Genomic DNA, 17794 nt, shown 5'->3' with positions numbered 1-17794 from the left:
CCCGGCCTCACGCGCAGCCAGCGAGTCCGAGGCTGAACGCGGCGAGCTCACGGCCACGGCCCACACCCAGCTCTCACCAGCCCTGGCCGCGCACGGAGCCCGCCCTCAACGCCACGAAGTCGGCCCCGCGTCAGCTCCCTGGGGAGGCCGCACGGACATCAGCGCGGGAGTCAGGGTCCCGCCTGTGGGCCCCCCCCGTGTCCCCCGCCAGGACCAGGAGGGCCAGGCAGACACCCCACCCCGTGGCCCGGCAGATGGTCAGGGTCCTCACGGGGAACACGGTGGGTCCCGACGAAGCCGGAGCTCCGAGGGCCAGCTCCCGCGTGGGACCTCCGCACCCACGGCGGCCGCTCAGGGAGCTCAGGGTCACCCGGTGCTGCCCCCGGCCAGCTCCCGCCTGAAGCTCCCAGCCGGGCGCCCCTACACGGCTCTGCACACTGCCATTAAAACTGCCTTGGCCCTGGCCGGTGGGCTCAGTGGATAGAGCATCGGCCTGCGGACCGAAGGGTCCTGGGTTTGATTCCGGTCAAGGGCAGGTACCTCAGTTGCAGGCTCCTCCCCAGCCCGGGGCCTGGTGGGGCTCATGCAGGAGGCGACCTATCGATGTTTCTCTCTCCCCCTCCCTTCCTCTCTCCCTAAAATCAATGGGAAAATACCCCCAGGGGAGGATTAACAGCAAAGCTGTCTCGTTCGTCTCCCCATCCTCCCCTGGCCATGCTGAGCCACCAGCGTGGGGCCACTGCCTTTCTCCTCCGTCTGTCGTGTCGTCCGTCCCGGGAAACAGGGCTGGGCCTCCACGGGACCATTCCCCTCGGAACGAGAGGACTGCCCCCCCCTCCCCCCCCCGGCCCCGTTCTTGTTCTGAGAGGACGGGCCCTTGGCGGCCGAGGCGGGGCCGTCCCCGGGGTCAGGCCTAGCAGGCGGGTCCACGAGATTCTCCGGCTGTAAACCCGGTTCGAGACTCAGTCCAATTCTTCCTGAGACCCTGTGCCCACAACCCACGAGGGGTCCGTCCGGGACTAAAGCGCAATGAGCTGTGAAGGCACGAGAGACACGAGGACCCGCAGGGCACGTGGCCAAGTGGAAGGGGCGTCTAGGAGGCCCCAGGCGTGTGGGTCCAGCCATGGGACCTGGGAAAGGCTGCGCCACGCGGACGTGAGCGGGTCGGGCCCCAGGGCTGGGGGGAGGCTCCATCGGGGGAGCACAGGATTTTTGGGGCGATGAGTCTGTGCTGTCTGATACTCTAATGGTGGGCACATGGCAGCATACATTTGTTTGCTTTTTAATGTATTTTTATTGATTCTGAGAGAGGAAGGGAGAGGGAACAAGGGATAGAAACATCAGGGATGAGAGAAAATCACTGATCAGCAGCCTCCTGCACACCCCACACCCCACACTGGGGATGGAACCCACAACCCGGGCCTGTGCCCTGACCGGGAAGCAAACCGTGGCCTCCTGGTTCATAGGTGGACGCTCAACCCCTGAGCCACGCCGGCCGGGCTGGGAAACTCATTTATGTGACATTAACGGGAGCAGTGGTCTCATTCATGACGGCTCCTCCCTCTTGACCTATCACACCCCAAAGGCCCCACCTCCTGACACCATCACCTTTGGGGGTTACGGTTTTAAACCACGAATCGGGGGTGGGGGCAAGCACGCAGACCCTAGCCCTGGGCCTCCCCACCTGGCTCCTCGGCTGGCTCGTGCGCAGCGTTTTGTGGATGTTCCCTCTGGACCACGTGGCCCGTCCCGGTGGTGGTGGAAATGCTTTATTTCTTAACACCCCTGGCCAGTCTCCACACTACAGTTGTGGGCAAATATTTGCTCCCGAGAGAAGGCAGACGGGCACGCTGTTAGGAAACCCATCCTTGAGCCTGGAACGGCCTGGAAACGCTCTGTTGACCGTGTCGAACTGGGGGGGAGGGGGTGACGGGACCCACCATCAGCTCCGTGGCTCAGAGGCCTCGATGCAGCTGGCGTTTAACACAAGATACTCTCTTTCCTGGCCACACCCCCCCCACCCCCACTGCCTGTCAGTGAAACTTCTGCAGCCACAGCCACGGCCACGGCTAGAACTTAGCTCAAGGACTGTCCCAAAAGGCACATCTTAGAGGGGTCTACTTTTTAAAAAATGTATTTTTTACTGACTTCGGAGAGGAAGGGAGAGGGAGAGAGGGAGAAACATCAGTGATGAGAATCACTGATCAGATGCCTCCTGCACGGCCCCTTCTGGGGATCAAGCCCGCAACCCGGGTCTGTGCCCTTGACCGGGATCGAACCCGGGACCTTTCAGTCCACAGACCGAGGCTCTATCCACTGAGCCACACCGGCTGGGGCCAGGTTTCCCTTTTTTTGAAGGCAGATGGAGACTTTCTGGGGAACAGACCCCCAGGAACGGCAGGAGCTCCCCTCCGTCCTCACACCGACACGGGGAGTCACATTCACAAGGAAAACCCATTCTACAGAAGCGCCCAGTGACGGGCACGGCCGGCACCATGGCCGACCCCCGACGATCGAGGCTCAAGAAGTCGCTGTTTAGAAGAGGCCCCGGCTGGCCTTCTCCCGCTCCTCCTCCTCCTCCGAGGCCAGGACCCCACGAAGGCCACTGGCCAGGCGGCGCGGCCGCTGCGCGCAGGAGGGAGCACATCGGCGCTGCCCACGCCCCTGCCAAGTCCCCGAACCGCCGGCCCATTTCGCAACGGCTTCTGGGAAGAGGGTGGAATTCAATCCTATTGTCCTTGCCTCCCCCTCTTTAAAGAAATGACAAAGCGGCGCCTCCCCCCCCCCCCCCATTAACGTTCAGATAAGAGGCCACACCCTTCTATTCTCAAATACTCCAAGGTGTTGCTACATGTTTCAGGTTCTTTTCCAGAAAAGGGTGTTTTTTCTTTCGTGTTTGCGAGCGTGTTTAGAGAAGTGGCGAGGGCCCGGGGAGGGGGCAGCCCACGCGTCGGGCGCGGTGAGTCAGTGTTGCGGGGGGCGGGCGGGGGCAGGACCGGCCTCACAGCAGATAAAGAGCTGGTGGCTGCCCCCCCCCCGCCCCCCGACTCAGGAGCATTGAAAGTGAACTGAGACCTCGGATCAAGGCCTTTCTCTCATCCCAGGTTTGGTACCAAAACTTGAACCTGGAGGCGACTGTGACTGGAACGACAGCACCAGCCTGTCTCTCAGACACTTTGGGGGTCACATGGGGCGGCCAAGGGGAGCTCTCACAGCTCCTAAGTGATGCGCTCAGATCCTGGCCCCAAAGCCCACCGGGAGGACCCGAGAGTCTCCATGGGGCGGCGACACACATTTCTCTGGGAGCCCCCGGGAGGAGCTGTGGCTCAGTCCCCCTTGCAGTACAGGGGACAGCGGGAGTCCGGCCAGTGGAGAGGGCAGAATGGCATCTGCCACTTGCAGGCCCCGGTGACACTCGGCTCCCTCTCTCCGTCTGCGGCCGCGGGGGAAGATGCAGGGGACAAGGACAGACTCTGGGGATGCAGGAGATGGAAGGAGCCTGGGTCCCTGAGAGACAGCCTGGAGCACAGCCTCCCCCATCTTCTAAAGACGCCAGATGGAGGCACGAGCAGGAAATAACCCTTTATCCACCTGACCAGGGAGCAGGTTCCTGTGGTGAGTGGAAGGCTGGCAGGACTTCGAGGCGAACCAAAGACTCGCCAAACACATCTTGCTGGTTTGTGATGGTGGAGTTGGCATCATCTCATGCCTCCTTCGCTCCTCCTTGGGGGAGTCACTTCCTGAAGACATTGCTACTGAAAAGCCGTAATTGAAGGGAGTTCAATTACTAAGGAGATTAAAGGGACCAGGGATCTCATTCATCAGCCTCACTCTTCCCCAACTGACTTTTAAAAACTGCATCAGGGAAAGTGGAAGGCAGCGGCGGGCGGGCCCTGCTGGGGTGGCCTCACAGGCGGCAGCGCCCGCACACGGGTGGGTGTGGGGGAGGGGGTGGGACGGGGCAGGCCGGTGTGGCTCGCCAGAGGCGCTGGCCCAGGATCAAAAGTGTCCAAGCAGGGGGTGGCCGCAGGCACGATGCAGGGGATCAGGCTCTGGAACCCCTCGGGGCAGATGCGTTTGGACACGCTGAGCACAACCTCTTTATACCTCAGTCTTCTCGTCTGTAGAACGGGAGCTCGGCCTGCTTCACGGGGCTGGTGGGCAGGCGGTAGAAACAGCAGAAGCAGGCACCTGGTGTGGGGACGGGGCGGTCAAGGTCACCGCCGAGGAGGGGGGGGGGAGGAAGAGTGACCGGGAGCCCCAACTTTGGAAGAAGGGGCCCAGAAGAGGGCAAGGGCCTGCTTTGCCGGGGTCTGGCCTGAGGACGAAGAGCTGGGGAACGGTAGGTGACGTTGGCTCTCGTTTCCTACACGTTTCTGCCCCGGAGAGGGCTCGTCTTCGTGCTGGCGCGACGCCGCGGGTCCCGTGCCCGGGTCCGAGGGTGCACGGAACGAGCGAGATGCGCCTGCAGGACCCGCCAGGGCCGCTCGGACAGGCCGCTGGCTCCTGGCACCCGCGTTCCAGCCCACAGATCCCCGGACCCCAGAGTCTGGCCGATTTTTCTCAGACTCGGCTCTTCTCTTTGACAGTCAAACTCCCTGGTTTTCTTCAAGCCACACGCACGCCATTTCCAAGGCCAAGTCCACAACCTGCCGCACGTGCGCTGCCACCGTTTCGGGAGCAGGTGCGGGAAGGCCAGAGCGCGGGGGACAGTCCTCGTCCACCCGGAGAGAGCGGCCCTGGAGGGGCTGCCTGCACTGCGAGCGCTGACCACTGGCTCTGTGACTCGCCCTGAGAAACGAGCGCTGCCCTCACCGCCAGGACCCACGGGCTCTCTCTGCGACTGTATGTCCGTGTTTTAAAATTCTATTTTTATTGATGTCAGCGAGGAAGGGAGAGGGAGAGAGAGAAACATCAACGATGAGAGAGAACCATGGATCGGCCGCCTCCTGCACGCCCCTCACTGGGGATGGAGCCCACAACCCGGGCCTGTGCCCTGACCGGGAATCGAACCCAGACCTCCTGGTTCACAGGTCGATGCTCAACCACCGAGCCACGTGGCCGGGCTGTATTGTCCATTTTTAAGACTTCCTGGTTTCCTGATGCCTCGACGTCCCCACTGCCAGGCTGTGAGCCGTGACCAGGAGGCCAGGGGGACGAGGGGGTCCCTGCGGCGAGGCCCCTTCCTGGGCTCCCCCGACTGTGACCGGGGCCTTCAAAGCCACCAATAACCGTCTCACGCCTTTTGCTTGTGGGGGACACCTGCGCCCTGAACGGCGCTGCCCGGGGGTCCCCGCCCTTGCGGGCGGGTGAGGGCAGTGACCCCCTTCCCCTCAGACGCCTCTCCAAGGGGCACCTCCGTGGCCACATCAGAGAGAAGCTGGAAGACCCGCCGAAGAGGACTTTACAACACATGGAAACATACATGTGTGTACAAGCCCATACACAGGGAGAGCGATCCATGGATTAAAAACTTCTCTAAACGCTCGGTGTTGGACCCCAGGAGCAATCTTCTCTTTTTTTAATCCTCACGCAGGATATCTTTCCATTGATTTTTTTCTTTTTTAGAGCGTAATGGGGAGGGGGGATAAAGAGAGAGAGAGAGGAACATCACTGTGAGAGAGACGCATCCATTGGCTGCCTCCTGCACGCACCCCAAACCAGGCCGGGGATGGAGCCCGCAAAGGCCCTTCCCCGGAATCGAACGCACAGCCCTTAGGTCCAGAGGGCCGGTGCTCTGACCACTGGGCCACCGGCCGGGGCTTGAATGGCCTCTCAGGACTTACACTCACTATTTCACTGTTGACACGCCTGCCAGGAGCCCTTCGTGCCTTTTCCACCACAGGGTTCAAATCTCCTGAAAGGGAGGGACCGCCGCGTCGGGCAACCCGGTTCCAGGCCCACGCGGTGACTCAGGGACACCCATCCGTGACCGCGTCAGCCCCCGCTCGCCCCGCGCACCGAGACGGGTCGCTTTCTCTTTCCTTTTGGAGGCAGAGTGACCCTGAACCTCGGGTACGAGCGGAGCATTTGGTAACTTGATGCGACTCTCACCGGCCCCGCAGGCGCAGGTCCGGGCTGGACACTTGATCTTTTCGGCCTGGACTCGGCCAAGCCGGCGGCTCCGGCCCCGGGCACAACAAAAGGCTCTCAGAACCGCCCGGCAAGCTGGCCGCCGGAAGGCGAGGGCCGGCACCCCGCTCGCAGCCGCAGCCGGTGTGGGGGCGGCCTGGCCCCACCTGCCGCCCGAGGCCGGGGCCTCCGGCACCTGCGATGCGCTCCCGGCGGGAATAAGGGCCCGGGCCGCGCCGGGCGCTTCACCCGCCACGTGGGAAAGGACACGGGACGTCACCGCTCCAGACAGTGAAGCCGGGTCCTCTGACCTCGGAGGCCGTTCGGAGAGCGGCCCGCGGCCCTCCGCCAGCTCCTCGGGAGGTCACAGCGAGTTGTTAGGGGCCAGCGCGCCTTTTCTTTCTATTTCTTTTAAAATATATTTTATTGGTTTCAGAGAGGAAGGGAGGGAGAGAGAGAAACATCAGTGATGAGAGAGAATCATGAAAAAAAAAAAAAAGAGAGAGAGAGAGAATCATGGCTCGGCTGCCTCCTGCCCACCCGCTACTGGGGATCGAGCCCGCAACCCGGCCTGTGCCCTGACCGGGAATCAAACCCTGACCTCCTGGTTCATAGGTCGACGCTCAACCCCTGAGCCACCGGCCAGGCACGTGTGCCTTGTTCCCTAGGAGCTCCCGGAGCAGGAGTCTCTAAAGCGGAAACGGGGCAAACACTGTCCCAGAGGCCGGGCCAGACGCGGGCTGGTGACCCCCGGTCTCCATTCCGCCTCCTCGCGGGCTCAGGGGAGGATTCTGGATGGAGGATCTGAGCGAGCGCCTTCTTTGGTTTCACTTTAAGAGAACCGACAGCATTCCCTCACAGGAGTGTGTGTGTGTGTGTGGGGGGGGGGGGGGGGGGTTGGAGGGGTGTAAACGAATTTCGTGCACCGGGCCTCTAGTTGGGAAATAAAGTTGAAGAAAAGCAAGACATTCCACCTGAAACCTATATGATCCTATGAGCCGGTGTCACCCCAATCATCTTAATTGATAAGGAACAGGCACAGGGTGTAAAGTTCTAATAACGTATTAAACCCGTGACAGGTGGAAGCTGTGAGCCGGCAGCAAAGCAAAGCTCTCGCCGTTTGAGACGGTGAGACTCCTCTGATCTGAGATAAACAACAGGTGGCAACAGCCTCGCTCCCAGCGTGTGGGGCCGGCATCGTCCTGACAGCCGCTGTCGGGGGCTGACTTGGAAGTCAGCAACCAACCCCCTCACGTCCCCCCAAAAGGCGACGGGCTGCCAGGTGGCCAGCGCTTGGGAGGAGCTGCTCTGTCCAGGGCGGAGGACTGGAGGGCACACTGAGAACCCCGCCCTGCAGCGGCCAAGCCACAGGGGACCCCGCAGTCCCCCTCCCACGCGCTCCCGAACCCGCATGGCGGTGCCCTCCCGCACCAGGTCCCCAGCCGATGCTCCCGGCTCCAGAACCCTGGTCCTTCCCTCCACTGCCTAAGACCTGCTTCTCCTGCGTCCACATTACAGCTTCGCCAGGTAAGCTGTTAATTAAAGGGACCAGTTAACTACCCTGGGCACGCGTGGCTGACGGCGACATCTGTGATCTAAGAGGCCCGCGGCCCTGGCCCGCGGCTCAGTGGTTAGAGCACCGGCCTTCCTACCGGAGGGTCCTGGGTTCCATTCCTGGTCCCGGGCACGTACCTCGGTTGCAGGTTTGACCTCCAGCCCTGGTCAGGGCACATGCGGGAGGCAACCAATCGATGTGTGTCTGTCACATCAACGTTTCTCTCTCTGCCCCACTCCCTCCCTTCCACTCCCTCTAAATCAGTGGGGAAAAAATGTCCTCACTCCTTGGGTGACAATTAAAATAAACAAATAAATAAATCCTATATAATAAAAGGCTAATATGCAAATAGACCAAACAGTGGAACGACCAAACAACAACTGGTCGCTATGACATGCACTGACCACCAGGGGGCACGCAGGGAACATGGCGGGCGTCAGCCGAGGCGGGAGGTGGAGGTGAGCGGGGGCGCCAGACCAAGGCGGGGCACCGGTCACTGTCATTGGTTGAGCCTCTGGTGGTTACTGAACATTCTTTGCTCCCATGCGCCACAGTCCCACCCGGCACTCGCACCTGCTGCTGGCGCCGGAGCCACAGCTCACACCTGCCAGTGCCCGGAGCCGTCAGCAGGGGCGAGCAGCGGCTGCTGGCCCCATTTGCCCCTGGGGGCTTCTCCACCTCCCCTTGCTCCTGAGGGGTGATCGGGGCAGCACCCGCTGCTCGCACCCGCTGATGGCGCTGGCCCCAATCACTCTGCTTCGTCAATGGGTGCAAGCAGGACCGGCAACGTCAGTGCGTGGGAGTGGCGGTGGTGGGAGTGGGGCTGCCGGCAGACGGGACCAGGGGCCACGGTGGGAGGGACCAGGAGGATGGGCCAAACCTGCCCCTGTGCCCACAGCAGCCTCGCAGCCCACAGTTCCTTTTTAGGTGCATGAATTCGTGCACTGGACCCCTAGTAACTAAACAAACAAGCAAACAGCATCTGCGTGGCTCCCAAGTAATGGGGCGAAGCCGGTCAGTCCTCCCAGCTCCGGGGCTCCCGGGCTCGTGGGGCGCGATGCACACGGGGGCACAGCATCCCATCCGGGCGGGTCCTGTGCAAACGCCTAAGAACAGAACCACGAGAAGCCCCACCAAACCCCAGCTGGACAGTCGGTAAAAGGACCACCTGGCCGCCTTCAAAAAGGCGGGTCACGGCGGACAGGCCCCGGGAGCTGGTTGGGTCTCGGAGATGGAGACCTGAGGACGGAGATCGGTGCGGGGGGCTTCCCCGGGCTCTGCCGTGCGTCCCGGGACCCAGTGACACGGCGCGGGGCCTGTGGCTCAGAACACGGCGCAGGGCCGTAACCCCGGAGTCTGGCGCTGCTCGGGGCGGGTCAGCGAGCCCTTGTTCTTAGGGTTAGGAGCGGAGGACCGTTGGCAACTCAGAGGACAATAAAGCCGCGGCAGTAAACGAGGCATTCGGGGAATCCGGGGAGGGCGTGAAGAAGCCTTTGTACCATTCCTGCACGTTGTGTCTGGGAAATGGCTGTTTACTGAGCGTGCGGAGGGCTGAGGGTGCCGGTTCCCCAGCCCCGCCGGGGCTCCCCTTCCGTCCCCCCGCCTGGGAGGAGCGCAGACGGGGCGCACGTGGACAGCGTCGCGAGGAGGTCCCCGCGTGAGCCAGAGGGATGTGAGCAGCCAGGCAGCCCTGGCTTGTCAGGTGAAGGAAGGTTCTGGGCTCTGGGCCTCCCACTGTCTCCTTTTCTAAATATATTTTTATTGATTTCAGAGAGGAAGGGAGAGGGAGAGAGAAACATCCATGATGACAGGGAAACGTTGATCGGCTGCCTCCTGCACGCCCCCCACTGGGGATCGAACCCACAACCCAGGCCTGTGTCCTGACCGGGAATCGAACCCTGACCTCCTGGTTCAAAAGCTGACGCTCAACCACGGAGCCACGCCGGCCGGGCGGCATTTTTGGTGGAGGTTGGCCACCTTCCCTGCCTTGAACAGACAAAGACAGACCTTTTACCTCAAAACGTGGGTTTATGGCTTTCGGGAGCCATAAAGCTGTTTTTAAATAATCCTGGAAAAAATGCTGGGGCGCCTCGCTCAAAAACAAAAGGAGGGGGGGTGAATCAGGACTTGAACTTGGGGTTTAAGGAGGCAAAACGGCCCACAGGTGTGCTCTGTGACATTCTGCACAGCGTGTGCGACCCGTTCCCACGGGGGCCGCAGCCCCGGGGCCTGGGACCCCCTCCGTGCGGAGGCCGTGGGCGGGCGACCTGCCCCAGAGCGCCGGGCCTGTTAGCTTTGGGAGGCGTGTCAGTCCCTCGGGCCTCCGAGAAGAGAGGCAGGTGTTTCAAAAGGACCGTCCCTTCGGTCACGGTCGTATTGACAGAAGGAGGTGTGTCGGCCTGACCCTGGGTCAGGTGCGCGGTATTTCTCACGGAGAAGGGACTGTGCGCCGTGCGCACGCCTTGCAGCACAGCCTCACAAGCCCAACAAATCGGCCGGATGAGATCAGGCTTCCCGCTCCCACCTGGCCCCCCGCAGGCGGAGAGGGAAGGGCTCGGGCTGGTCCCCCGTTCCTGGCTCTAGGGGATGGAAATTTATGATCTCTGAGCCCGAAAAGAGTGAAAAGTCCTCCAAGTCGGGAGAAAGCGAGAGGGCCGGGCGCAGGGTCCCGTCTCGGACGGCAAGGCTGCTGGGAGGCCGCGGAGGCCGTGCAGACAGAAAGGGCTCTTCCCCCGAAGACGCCCCCGCATCACAGGGGGAGCCCCTCGTGTGTAGTCATCGCAGGAATGCCGACGGACTCGAAACGGGACTGCCCGCTATTGTGCTCCTCCGGACTCAAGATCGGCCTCACAGAGCCTTCTTGGGTTTCGTCCTCCCTCTTCTTCCCGCCCCGAACGAGGCGATTGGTATTCACGGGACATCTGAGGCCGCCGGGAAGTCAGACGGTTTGCAAACATACATCCCAGACGCCGCGGCCTGCGTGCGGAGTCTCAGCGTGGCCTGGCCCCGGTGCGTGCGGAGCTCGGCCCTCAGCGTGAAGCTGACCACAGCGTCCTCTCACTCCCCAGCCTGCGGTGCAGAATTCAACCTCAGGGTCCCCGCGAGCGCGGGACACCCGGGGTCCGGGATGCAGGTTGGGGATGTGGCACCCAGGCCGGGGCCCTGCTGCCTGGCAGGTCTGTGGACACACTCCCACAGCTCGGTGCCAAGCGCTGTGGTTTGGACACACCTGCAGACTGTGCCCGCCCAGGCGATCAGTCACGCCTCAAACCCTTGTTATCCGTGTGGCCGCAGCCCACGGAGAAGGAAGTCTGCCCAGGACAGGGCTGCCTCTCAGGGTAACTTGGCTCACGGTTAGCACAGCCTCGGATTCCTGGGCGCCCTGGCATTTCCTGCTGTTTCATACAGATGCCCCAGTGTCGTCACCTGGGCACGGGGCCCACCTGGGGGGGTGTATCGCCGGTGGAGCTCGTCAGTCAGCGGAAGAGCTCAACTGAGTCACACACTGTCTCCTGCTCTGGCCGGCCTGGCTCAGTGGATGGAGCAACAGCCCAGAGTGAAGGGTGCTGGGTTCGATTCCCATCAAGGGCACACACCGGTTGCAGCCCCATGCAGAGGACAACCAATCCATGTGTCTCTCTCACGTTGTGGTCTCTCTCTGTCCCTCCCTCCCACTCTCTCTAAAAATCAATGGGAAAATATCCTCGGGTGAGGATTAACAAAAAAAAGAAACCACACACACACACACACACACACACACACACACACACACACACCTGTCTCTGGCTGCAGCTGCTGGAAGGACTGGGTTCCTTAGAGACGGCCTCGAGGCCGGGGGATGGCAGAGCCGCTGAGGGAGGGCAGCCAGGACGTGCGCACAGAGCACCCGAAGTTGTACCACTTCTGTGCTCACCACTGTATCTCCGTCTGTCCTTCCAGACCCCGTGTCCGTCCTCCTGAAGCACACCGTTAGCACATCTCTCAGGGAGGACGCGTCAGCGGTCGGCGCCTCCTGCGCACCTTGCAGCGAGAGCCGGCTTAGGGGCTCAGTTCTGCGTTGGTGGCTGTTTTCTCAGAACCTGGGAAATACGTCATCGGCTTCTGCTCTCGCTGTTGTTGCAAAGGCTTCGTTAGTTATGTGCTCTACCCTCTTCAATGGTTCCAAGACCAGCACTTCGTTTTCAGGGTCTTATAGCATCAATGTTACAGGCGTCCACGTGTTCTACTTGCTTGGGACGCGTGAATCGGAACCTTTCATTCGTTCTTGAGAATTGACTCCAAGAGAGGGCCGCTCTGGGAGCTGCCTCGTCCTGGTTTTCCTCACCTCGCGTCCCAGGATTTGCAGGGGGCCGAGCCTTTCCTCCACCCTCCAGGCCTGACCAACGTGCGCCCCGCCTTTACCTCTCCTGCCGCACTCTGGGTACTTTTCCCGCTTCCCCTCCCGGTTCACCATGTCTCTCTTCCGCTCAGTGTCATCTGTCCATTGAGCTTCCAACTCCAACACCGTTTTCGTGAACACGCAGTTTCAGTAAAGTCAGCAGATCTATTTGGTTCTTTTTCCAGTATGCCCACTCCACGGCCTCTCCTCCCGTCCCCGCGTTTAAAGTCCCGCGGTTCTGTGAGAACTCGGCTGCTCTGACCGCGACTGTAGCCCCGACAACGCAGGTTTGGACTGTGTGTTCCTACCAACAGGCTGCCGCGCCCAAGCACCTCGCGGGGTTTGTGCTGGTGACGCTGCTGCGCTGGAGTACTCGAGTGTCTGGTTCTGCCAAGTGCCCGGGCACCACCCGCCTGGGGGAGCGTGGTCGGTCTCAGCCTGGCTTCCTGGTGAAGGTGACGTGGACTCCGAGCCCAGGCTGCCGGAGAGGCAGGCCTGTGGGCACACGCGCCAGGGACAGGACTGTCCTCCAGCCGAGCCCAGGCTGGGCAGTGGTGAGGAAAGGAGTGAAGAAGGAACCGGAAAAGGCCAGCCTGCTCGGTGGGGAGCTGACACAGGGCTGGCACCCCATGAACCGTCTAGAACGGTCAGGCAGCTGGCCCTGCACTCAGCACCCACAAGGCCGAGGCCCAGCCTGGCCCCAGTGGCTTGTTTCCCAGCTGGCTGCCTGGGAGTCGGAACCTCTCTGTGTACCTGTGTCTGCTCACGGGAATCACTTCCTGCAGGGGCTGCGCTGGAGGGCGGAGGGCGCCGCTGAGGCCTGGGGACAATCGGGCAGGCCAGGCGGGAAGGTTTCAGCGGCCCCGCCCCCTCCTTGGTCCTCATCTTCTTCCCTCTTCTTCCCACACTCCCAGCTGCGCCCCAGGATCACGCCAAGTGTGTAAACACACCGTCCGACCGCTCTGTCTGAAGTCTGGCGTTCTTGAGGAATCCAAGTGGGAACAAGAACGGTTTCCCACCCTCTCCTGCCCCCCACCCTCCCCTGCTCCCCCACCCTCCCCTGCTCCCCCACCCTCTCCTGCCCCCACCCTCCCCTGCTCCCCCCACCCTCCCCTGCTCCCCCACCCTCCCATGCCCCCCACCCTCCCCTGCTCCCCCCACCCTCCCCTGCTCCCCCACCCTCCCCTGCTCCCCCCACCCTCCCCTGCTCCCCCCACCCTCTCCTGCCCCCACCCTCCCCTGCTCCCCCACCCTCCCATGCCCCCCACCCTCTCCTGCCCCCCACCCTCCCCTGCTCCCCCCACCCTCCCATGCCCCCCAGCCTCTCCTGCCCCTCACCCTCCCCTGCTCCCCCCACCCTCCCATGCCCCCCACCCTCTCCTGCTCCCCCCACCCTCCCATGCCCCTCACCCTCCCCTGCTCCCCCCACCCTCCCATGCCCCTCACCCTCCCCTGCCCCCCCCACCCTCCCCTGCTCCCCCCACCCTCCCCTGCTCCCCCAACCCTCTCCACAGCCCATCCATCACTCAGGCCTTCTGTGAGAAGGAGAAAGGCCAGAGAGACAGAGTGAGCAGAAGCAGGGAGAGAGGACCCCGCCTGTCCTCAGCAGAGAGACAACGAGATTAAAACCATCACACACAAAAAAAATCCACCAAAGACACCCAGAACACAAACGGAACCGGGGACGGCGAACAAAGTGTGCAGACGCGGCTGAAACATCGCCCTTTAAGGCGAAACTTAGAGGCTCCCTTGCTCCCTCCGCTCAGCCTCACCCTGGCCTTGATCTTGGAGCAAAGATGCGGCTGCTGGGATATTTCTGTGTTTTCTTTTCATCGTGGTCAATGCGAACCTCGCAGGCCAAACCCGCAATGGGGAACGCAGTCCAAGGAGCAGAGCCCGCCCACAGGGGGGCATGGCTGGCGCCCAGTGCGTCTGGTCTGCGTGTGGACCTGAGGGCTGAGGGTCGGGGTGCGGGATGCAGGAGCCGCTCTGGCCTTCCTGGGGGTGTTTCTAACGCTGGCAGCATCCTGCCCTCAGGGCGAGGGAGAGAGGCTCGGAGGCCCTTCCCAGCAGGCTCAGGGGATGAGCAAGACTCACAGTGCAGCCTCGGGCTTATGACCAGCGAGATCCATGCTGGGATCCCCCGGGCAAAGGGAAAATCAATGACCCGGGAAAGCTGCCCCAGCTGACAGCCCGCAGAGGCTGCAGGGGGAGGTGCAGATGAGAAAGGCTTAAGTAACTCCCCAGCCCTGCACTGCTCCCTCCTGTACAGACACCCCGGGGACCGGATGTTCCGGCACTTTCTTTCACGCGGACACACCATCCTTCCTGCATCCCCCTCTTCGCAAGTCAAGGGGTCCCCGGCTCCCTCGAGCCTCCCTGGGCTGGTCTCTGGCGTTTCCCTCCAGTAGGAAAGCTGCCTGCCTGTCCCCCAGCGTCCGTCCCCCAGGGGGCGGGGCCGCCGTTCCTCCCCCTCTGCTGTCCCCCCCCCAAGTTCATGCCCAGGGACAGGGCTGCCCGCCCCCAGGAAAGCAGGCCTCGGGCTGAGGCCACGGGACTGGCATGGGGGGGGGCGGGGGTGACGTCTGCACCCACCGCTTTGAGTGAAAGCCTCCACGGCACACTCAGCCTGCGACCTGGGAGCTCAGGATGCTTCTCGCGGCTGCCCGTCACGTGGTCGGGGGTCCCTGAGGCTCAAGTCACATGAACCCACTTTGCAGGAGCCCCTGTTCCCGTGTCTGATGCCGCCCCATAGAATTCAGACAGAGCCTCAGTGCCTCTGTGGTTGGGGGGGGGGGCGTTTTCTTCTCCACAAAAGGGCCCTGACCTTTCTCCCTAGTCTTGGGATCTCTGGGGCCCGGCTGATGGTGAGGCTGGCGGCCCTCCCTCCCCCCACTCCCCCCCCCTGGCTGGGGCGGGTTCCACCCCATGCAGGCTCCCACCAGGAGCAGAAGGAAATGGCTTTTCTCACACAGGCGGGCCGTTTAGAAGGACGGGTGTCCGGCGAGCACGCCCTCAGGGAGCAGCCTCCAGTCCGTGGCTCAGGTCCACCCTCGGAACAGTGGCCGCACGTGGGCCGCGCCTGGGTGGTGACCCGCCGGCACCGTGTCCCTGATCTGCTCAGTCTCCCGGTGACACGCACTCCCCGCGGCGGTATTTGTTCCCTCGCGGTGATGTCACGGGGCCTGCGGGCTCAGCTCTCTCCTTCCAACAGGCAGAGCTGCTCTCCCCGCTGCAATCGGCACACGCAGGACTTCCCGAGCGGCGAAGGGAGTCCTTTCCCAAAAAAGTCCATGGCTCACTCGCTGGGAGAGCCTTCCCTGCCCTCCGCCTCAGCGGCTGTTTTTTTTTTAAGGACCGAGGCTTGCTTGCCAAATTGGCATATCTTGGCTTCCTTTGCCAGGTGGAAACACTGCCCTGATATTAAATATTCAGAGAAAAGAACCTCTGACCAGAGGGCTCTGGGCTAACAATGACCGGCTCTGTGAGTAAACGAGAAACCCAACTCGCCTCTGGTTTCCAGAGCTCCCGCCCGCCTGGTCCTGGGCGCCCGCAGGAGGCCGGGGCTCCAGCTCCCCTCACCCCCAGTTAACCACAAAAGCCCCAGCCCGCAGGCCCTCCAGGACGCGCAGACCTGGGCTTGCGGAAGATGCTGGAAAGGGGAGGGGCTCAGAGCTGCTTCCTGGGCTGGGAGAGGCTCCCCGAGGGAGGCCACAGGGGAGGAGGGTGGTGACTCCAGGCACGGACGGTCACAGAGGCCGCGCCAGACCCTCATCCACCCTCCCTCGGGTGCCAACCCACAGCCCCGGCCCCAGTGTCCGGAGGAGCAGCCGCGTGGGTGGCTGGATGGAGGAAGTCCTTAGGTTTACGGGAGACTGGGAAGGGAGGGGTGCTGGTACCTTTCGGAGGTAGTCAGGCCCCGCCCCCGCGCCCACCCCGAGGCTCCTCTCTGCTCTGTAAGCTTCTGCTCACCTCCCCCGACCTTCCGTTCCCTGGGGGTCCCCTCGCCGCTGGCAGGCAGACTTCGGGTCAGGTGTGCCCGGGCCGGTCTCCCTGGATGCGCCCCGGACGGTGCGGGTGGCTAGCCCAGTGCACCCGGGCCCCGCACGTGCCTTTCCCGCGCTGGGCACAGGCTGGGCTCCAGGAGCCGCAAGCCCACAGCACCCTCGGAGGCGTCGCTGACGCCGGCAAACAGGTCCGCAGCCGGCGACCAGCTCCAAACAGGTGCCCCCCTTCCATGGGGGTGGGGGTGGGGGGGTGGGGGCGCCCCCCCGCCCCGCCTCACACGCAGCCACCAGATGCTAAAGGCTCACCGCGGGCAAGAACACTGGCAGGGAGCGCACCCCAACTTTCATCCGACCCAGCCGAGCCCCCTCGGGCGCCTGCCCCGGGCCGAGGGCTCACCGGGGCACCTGCCGCCCGGGGCGCACGCGAGGGCGGGGGCGCGTCTTACCGGAGAAGTCGGCGAGCGCCGCGATCTCCCCGGAGCAGACGAGGACGGCGCAGAAGAGGCGCAGGAGCTGGCCCGGGGGCTCCACCTGCCTGCGGACGCCCGGGTGCGGCGCGGGCGGGGGCGCGGGCGGGCGCGCGGGGCCCGGCGGGAGCATGGTGCGCGGGGCGCGGGGGGCTGCCGGCCGGAGGCGGCGTCACATGGCGGGTGAGTGGGCGGCAGCGCTCCGCGGCCCCTGCCACTTGCTTCCCGGCCCCGGCTTCCCGGCCTGGGAGGGGGCGGGGGGCGGAGCGGGGCGGGGCGGGCCCCCGGGAGGGAGCCGCGCGTTTCCCCGGGAGGAAATCTCGCCCGTCGCCGGGAGGAAACGAGGGGGGCCCAGGGCCAGTGTCGCCTTCGCGCGCCCCGCGGCCGGGGGGCCGGTGCCTGGCGCGCTGCCCGCCGCGAGGGGCCCCCCACCGCGCGCCGAGGGCCGGGCCACCGGAGCGGCTTCCACGCCCGGTCCCCGCCCCGAGGCGGCCCGGCACCCCTGGCCCGGCCCGCGCTGGCCCCGCGCCAGCCTCGCCCTGGCCTCCGAGGAGCCGGCCGGTGCCCGTGACGCACTTTGGAGCCAGCGCCGCGCGGCGAGCCCGGGCGCCCGGGGCGGGGCGGGGCCGAGGCGGGGGCCGCGGAGGGTGGGGCCGCGGGAGGCGGGTCCCGGAGGTGCGACGCGGGCGCCCGGCACCGCCTCTCCCCACGTGCAGAGCCCCCGGCGCGCCGGCTCCCGGGTTCCGGGACGAGACCCCGCAGCGCCCAGGTCGCGGCCGCCGGGGGCTGGGGGCGGGGGGCGGCGAGCGGGCGGCCGCCCCGGAGCCGGTTTCTTCGGCCTCCGACTCACGCCTCCTCGGGCGGCCGGTCGTGCGCAGCGCTCGGACCCGGCGGGACCCACGCGCGCCGCGCGCCCGGAAAGTGGGTGGCCCGCCCCGCCTCTTGGTTGCGCGCGGGGTCCCGCGGGCGAGGGGCGCACCGAGCGGCCGGGCCGGGGAGGAGGGGGGCCCGGGACCAGCGAGGGGGCTGTGGCTGCGGAAGCGGGTACCTGGACCGCCGGGACCCACACCTCGCGGACCGCGGCGGCGCCGGGAGAGGGCGGAGGGCCCCGTGGGCGGCGGGCCCGGCACGGCGTGTTCCGGACGCGCGGGGAGGCCGGCCAAGCGCCGGGCCCGACGCGGAAACGCAGATAATGAGGCCCGAGGGCGGGACCGGGCGCGCTGCCCCGGCGGCCGGCGGCGCTGCCCGGGCAAACGGAGCCGGGAAACCGGGACCAGACGCGCCGCCCACCTGGACGACCCTCCTCGGGGCGCGG

The 17794-nt window shown here is 64.4% G+C and overlaps 1 protein-coding gene across 2 annotated transcripts in view; it reads right to left on the bottom strand.

The window, feature by feature from the left end:
* Window positions 1–16720, bottom strand: part of EVA1C (eva-1 homolog C) — a gene marked incomplete at its 5' end in the record, with an annotated part of 36573 nt that extends 19853 nt beyond the window's left edge. Inside the window, 2 exons of one of the 2 annotated variants that reach the window (XM_081087170.1) lie at window positions 3597–3755; window positions 16459–16612. In XM_081087170.1, the coding sequence (XP_080943296.1) occupies window positions 3597–3755; window positions 16459–16612 (313 nt within the window). Of the gene's footprint in view, window positions 1–3596; window positions 3756–16458 lie in introns of both variants that reach the window. The other variant, XM_081087169.1, reaches the window with a different exon arrangement.
* Between the last annotated feature and the right edge of the window lie 1074 nt (window positions 16721–17794).

The sequence above is a fragment of the Myotis nattereri genome (genome assembly GCF_964212035.1).
Source record: "Myotis nattereri genome assembly, chromosome: 3".
Classification (NCBI taxonomy): domain Eukaryota; kingdom Metazoa; phylum Chordata; class Mammalia; order Chiroptera; family Vespertilionidae; genus Myotis; species Myotis nattereri.
Note: the sequence above shows the minus strand (reverse complement) of the source record. Positions and strands in the feature narration are given on the sequence as shown.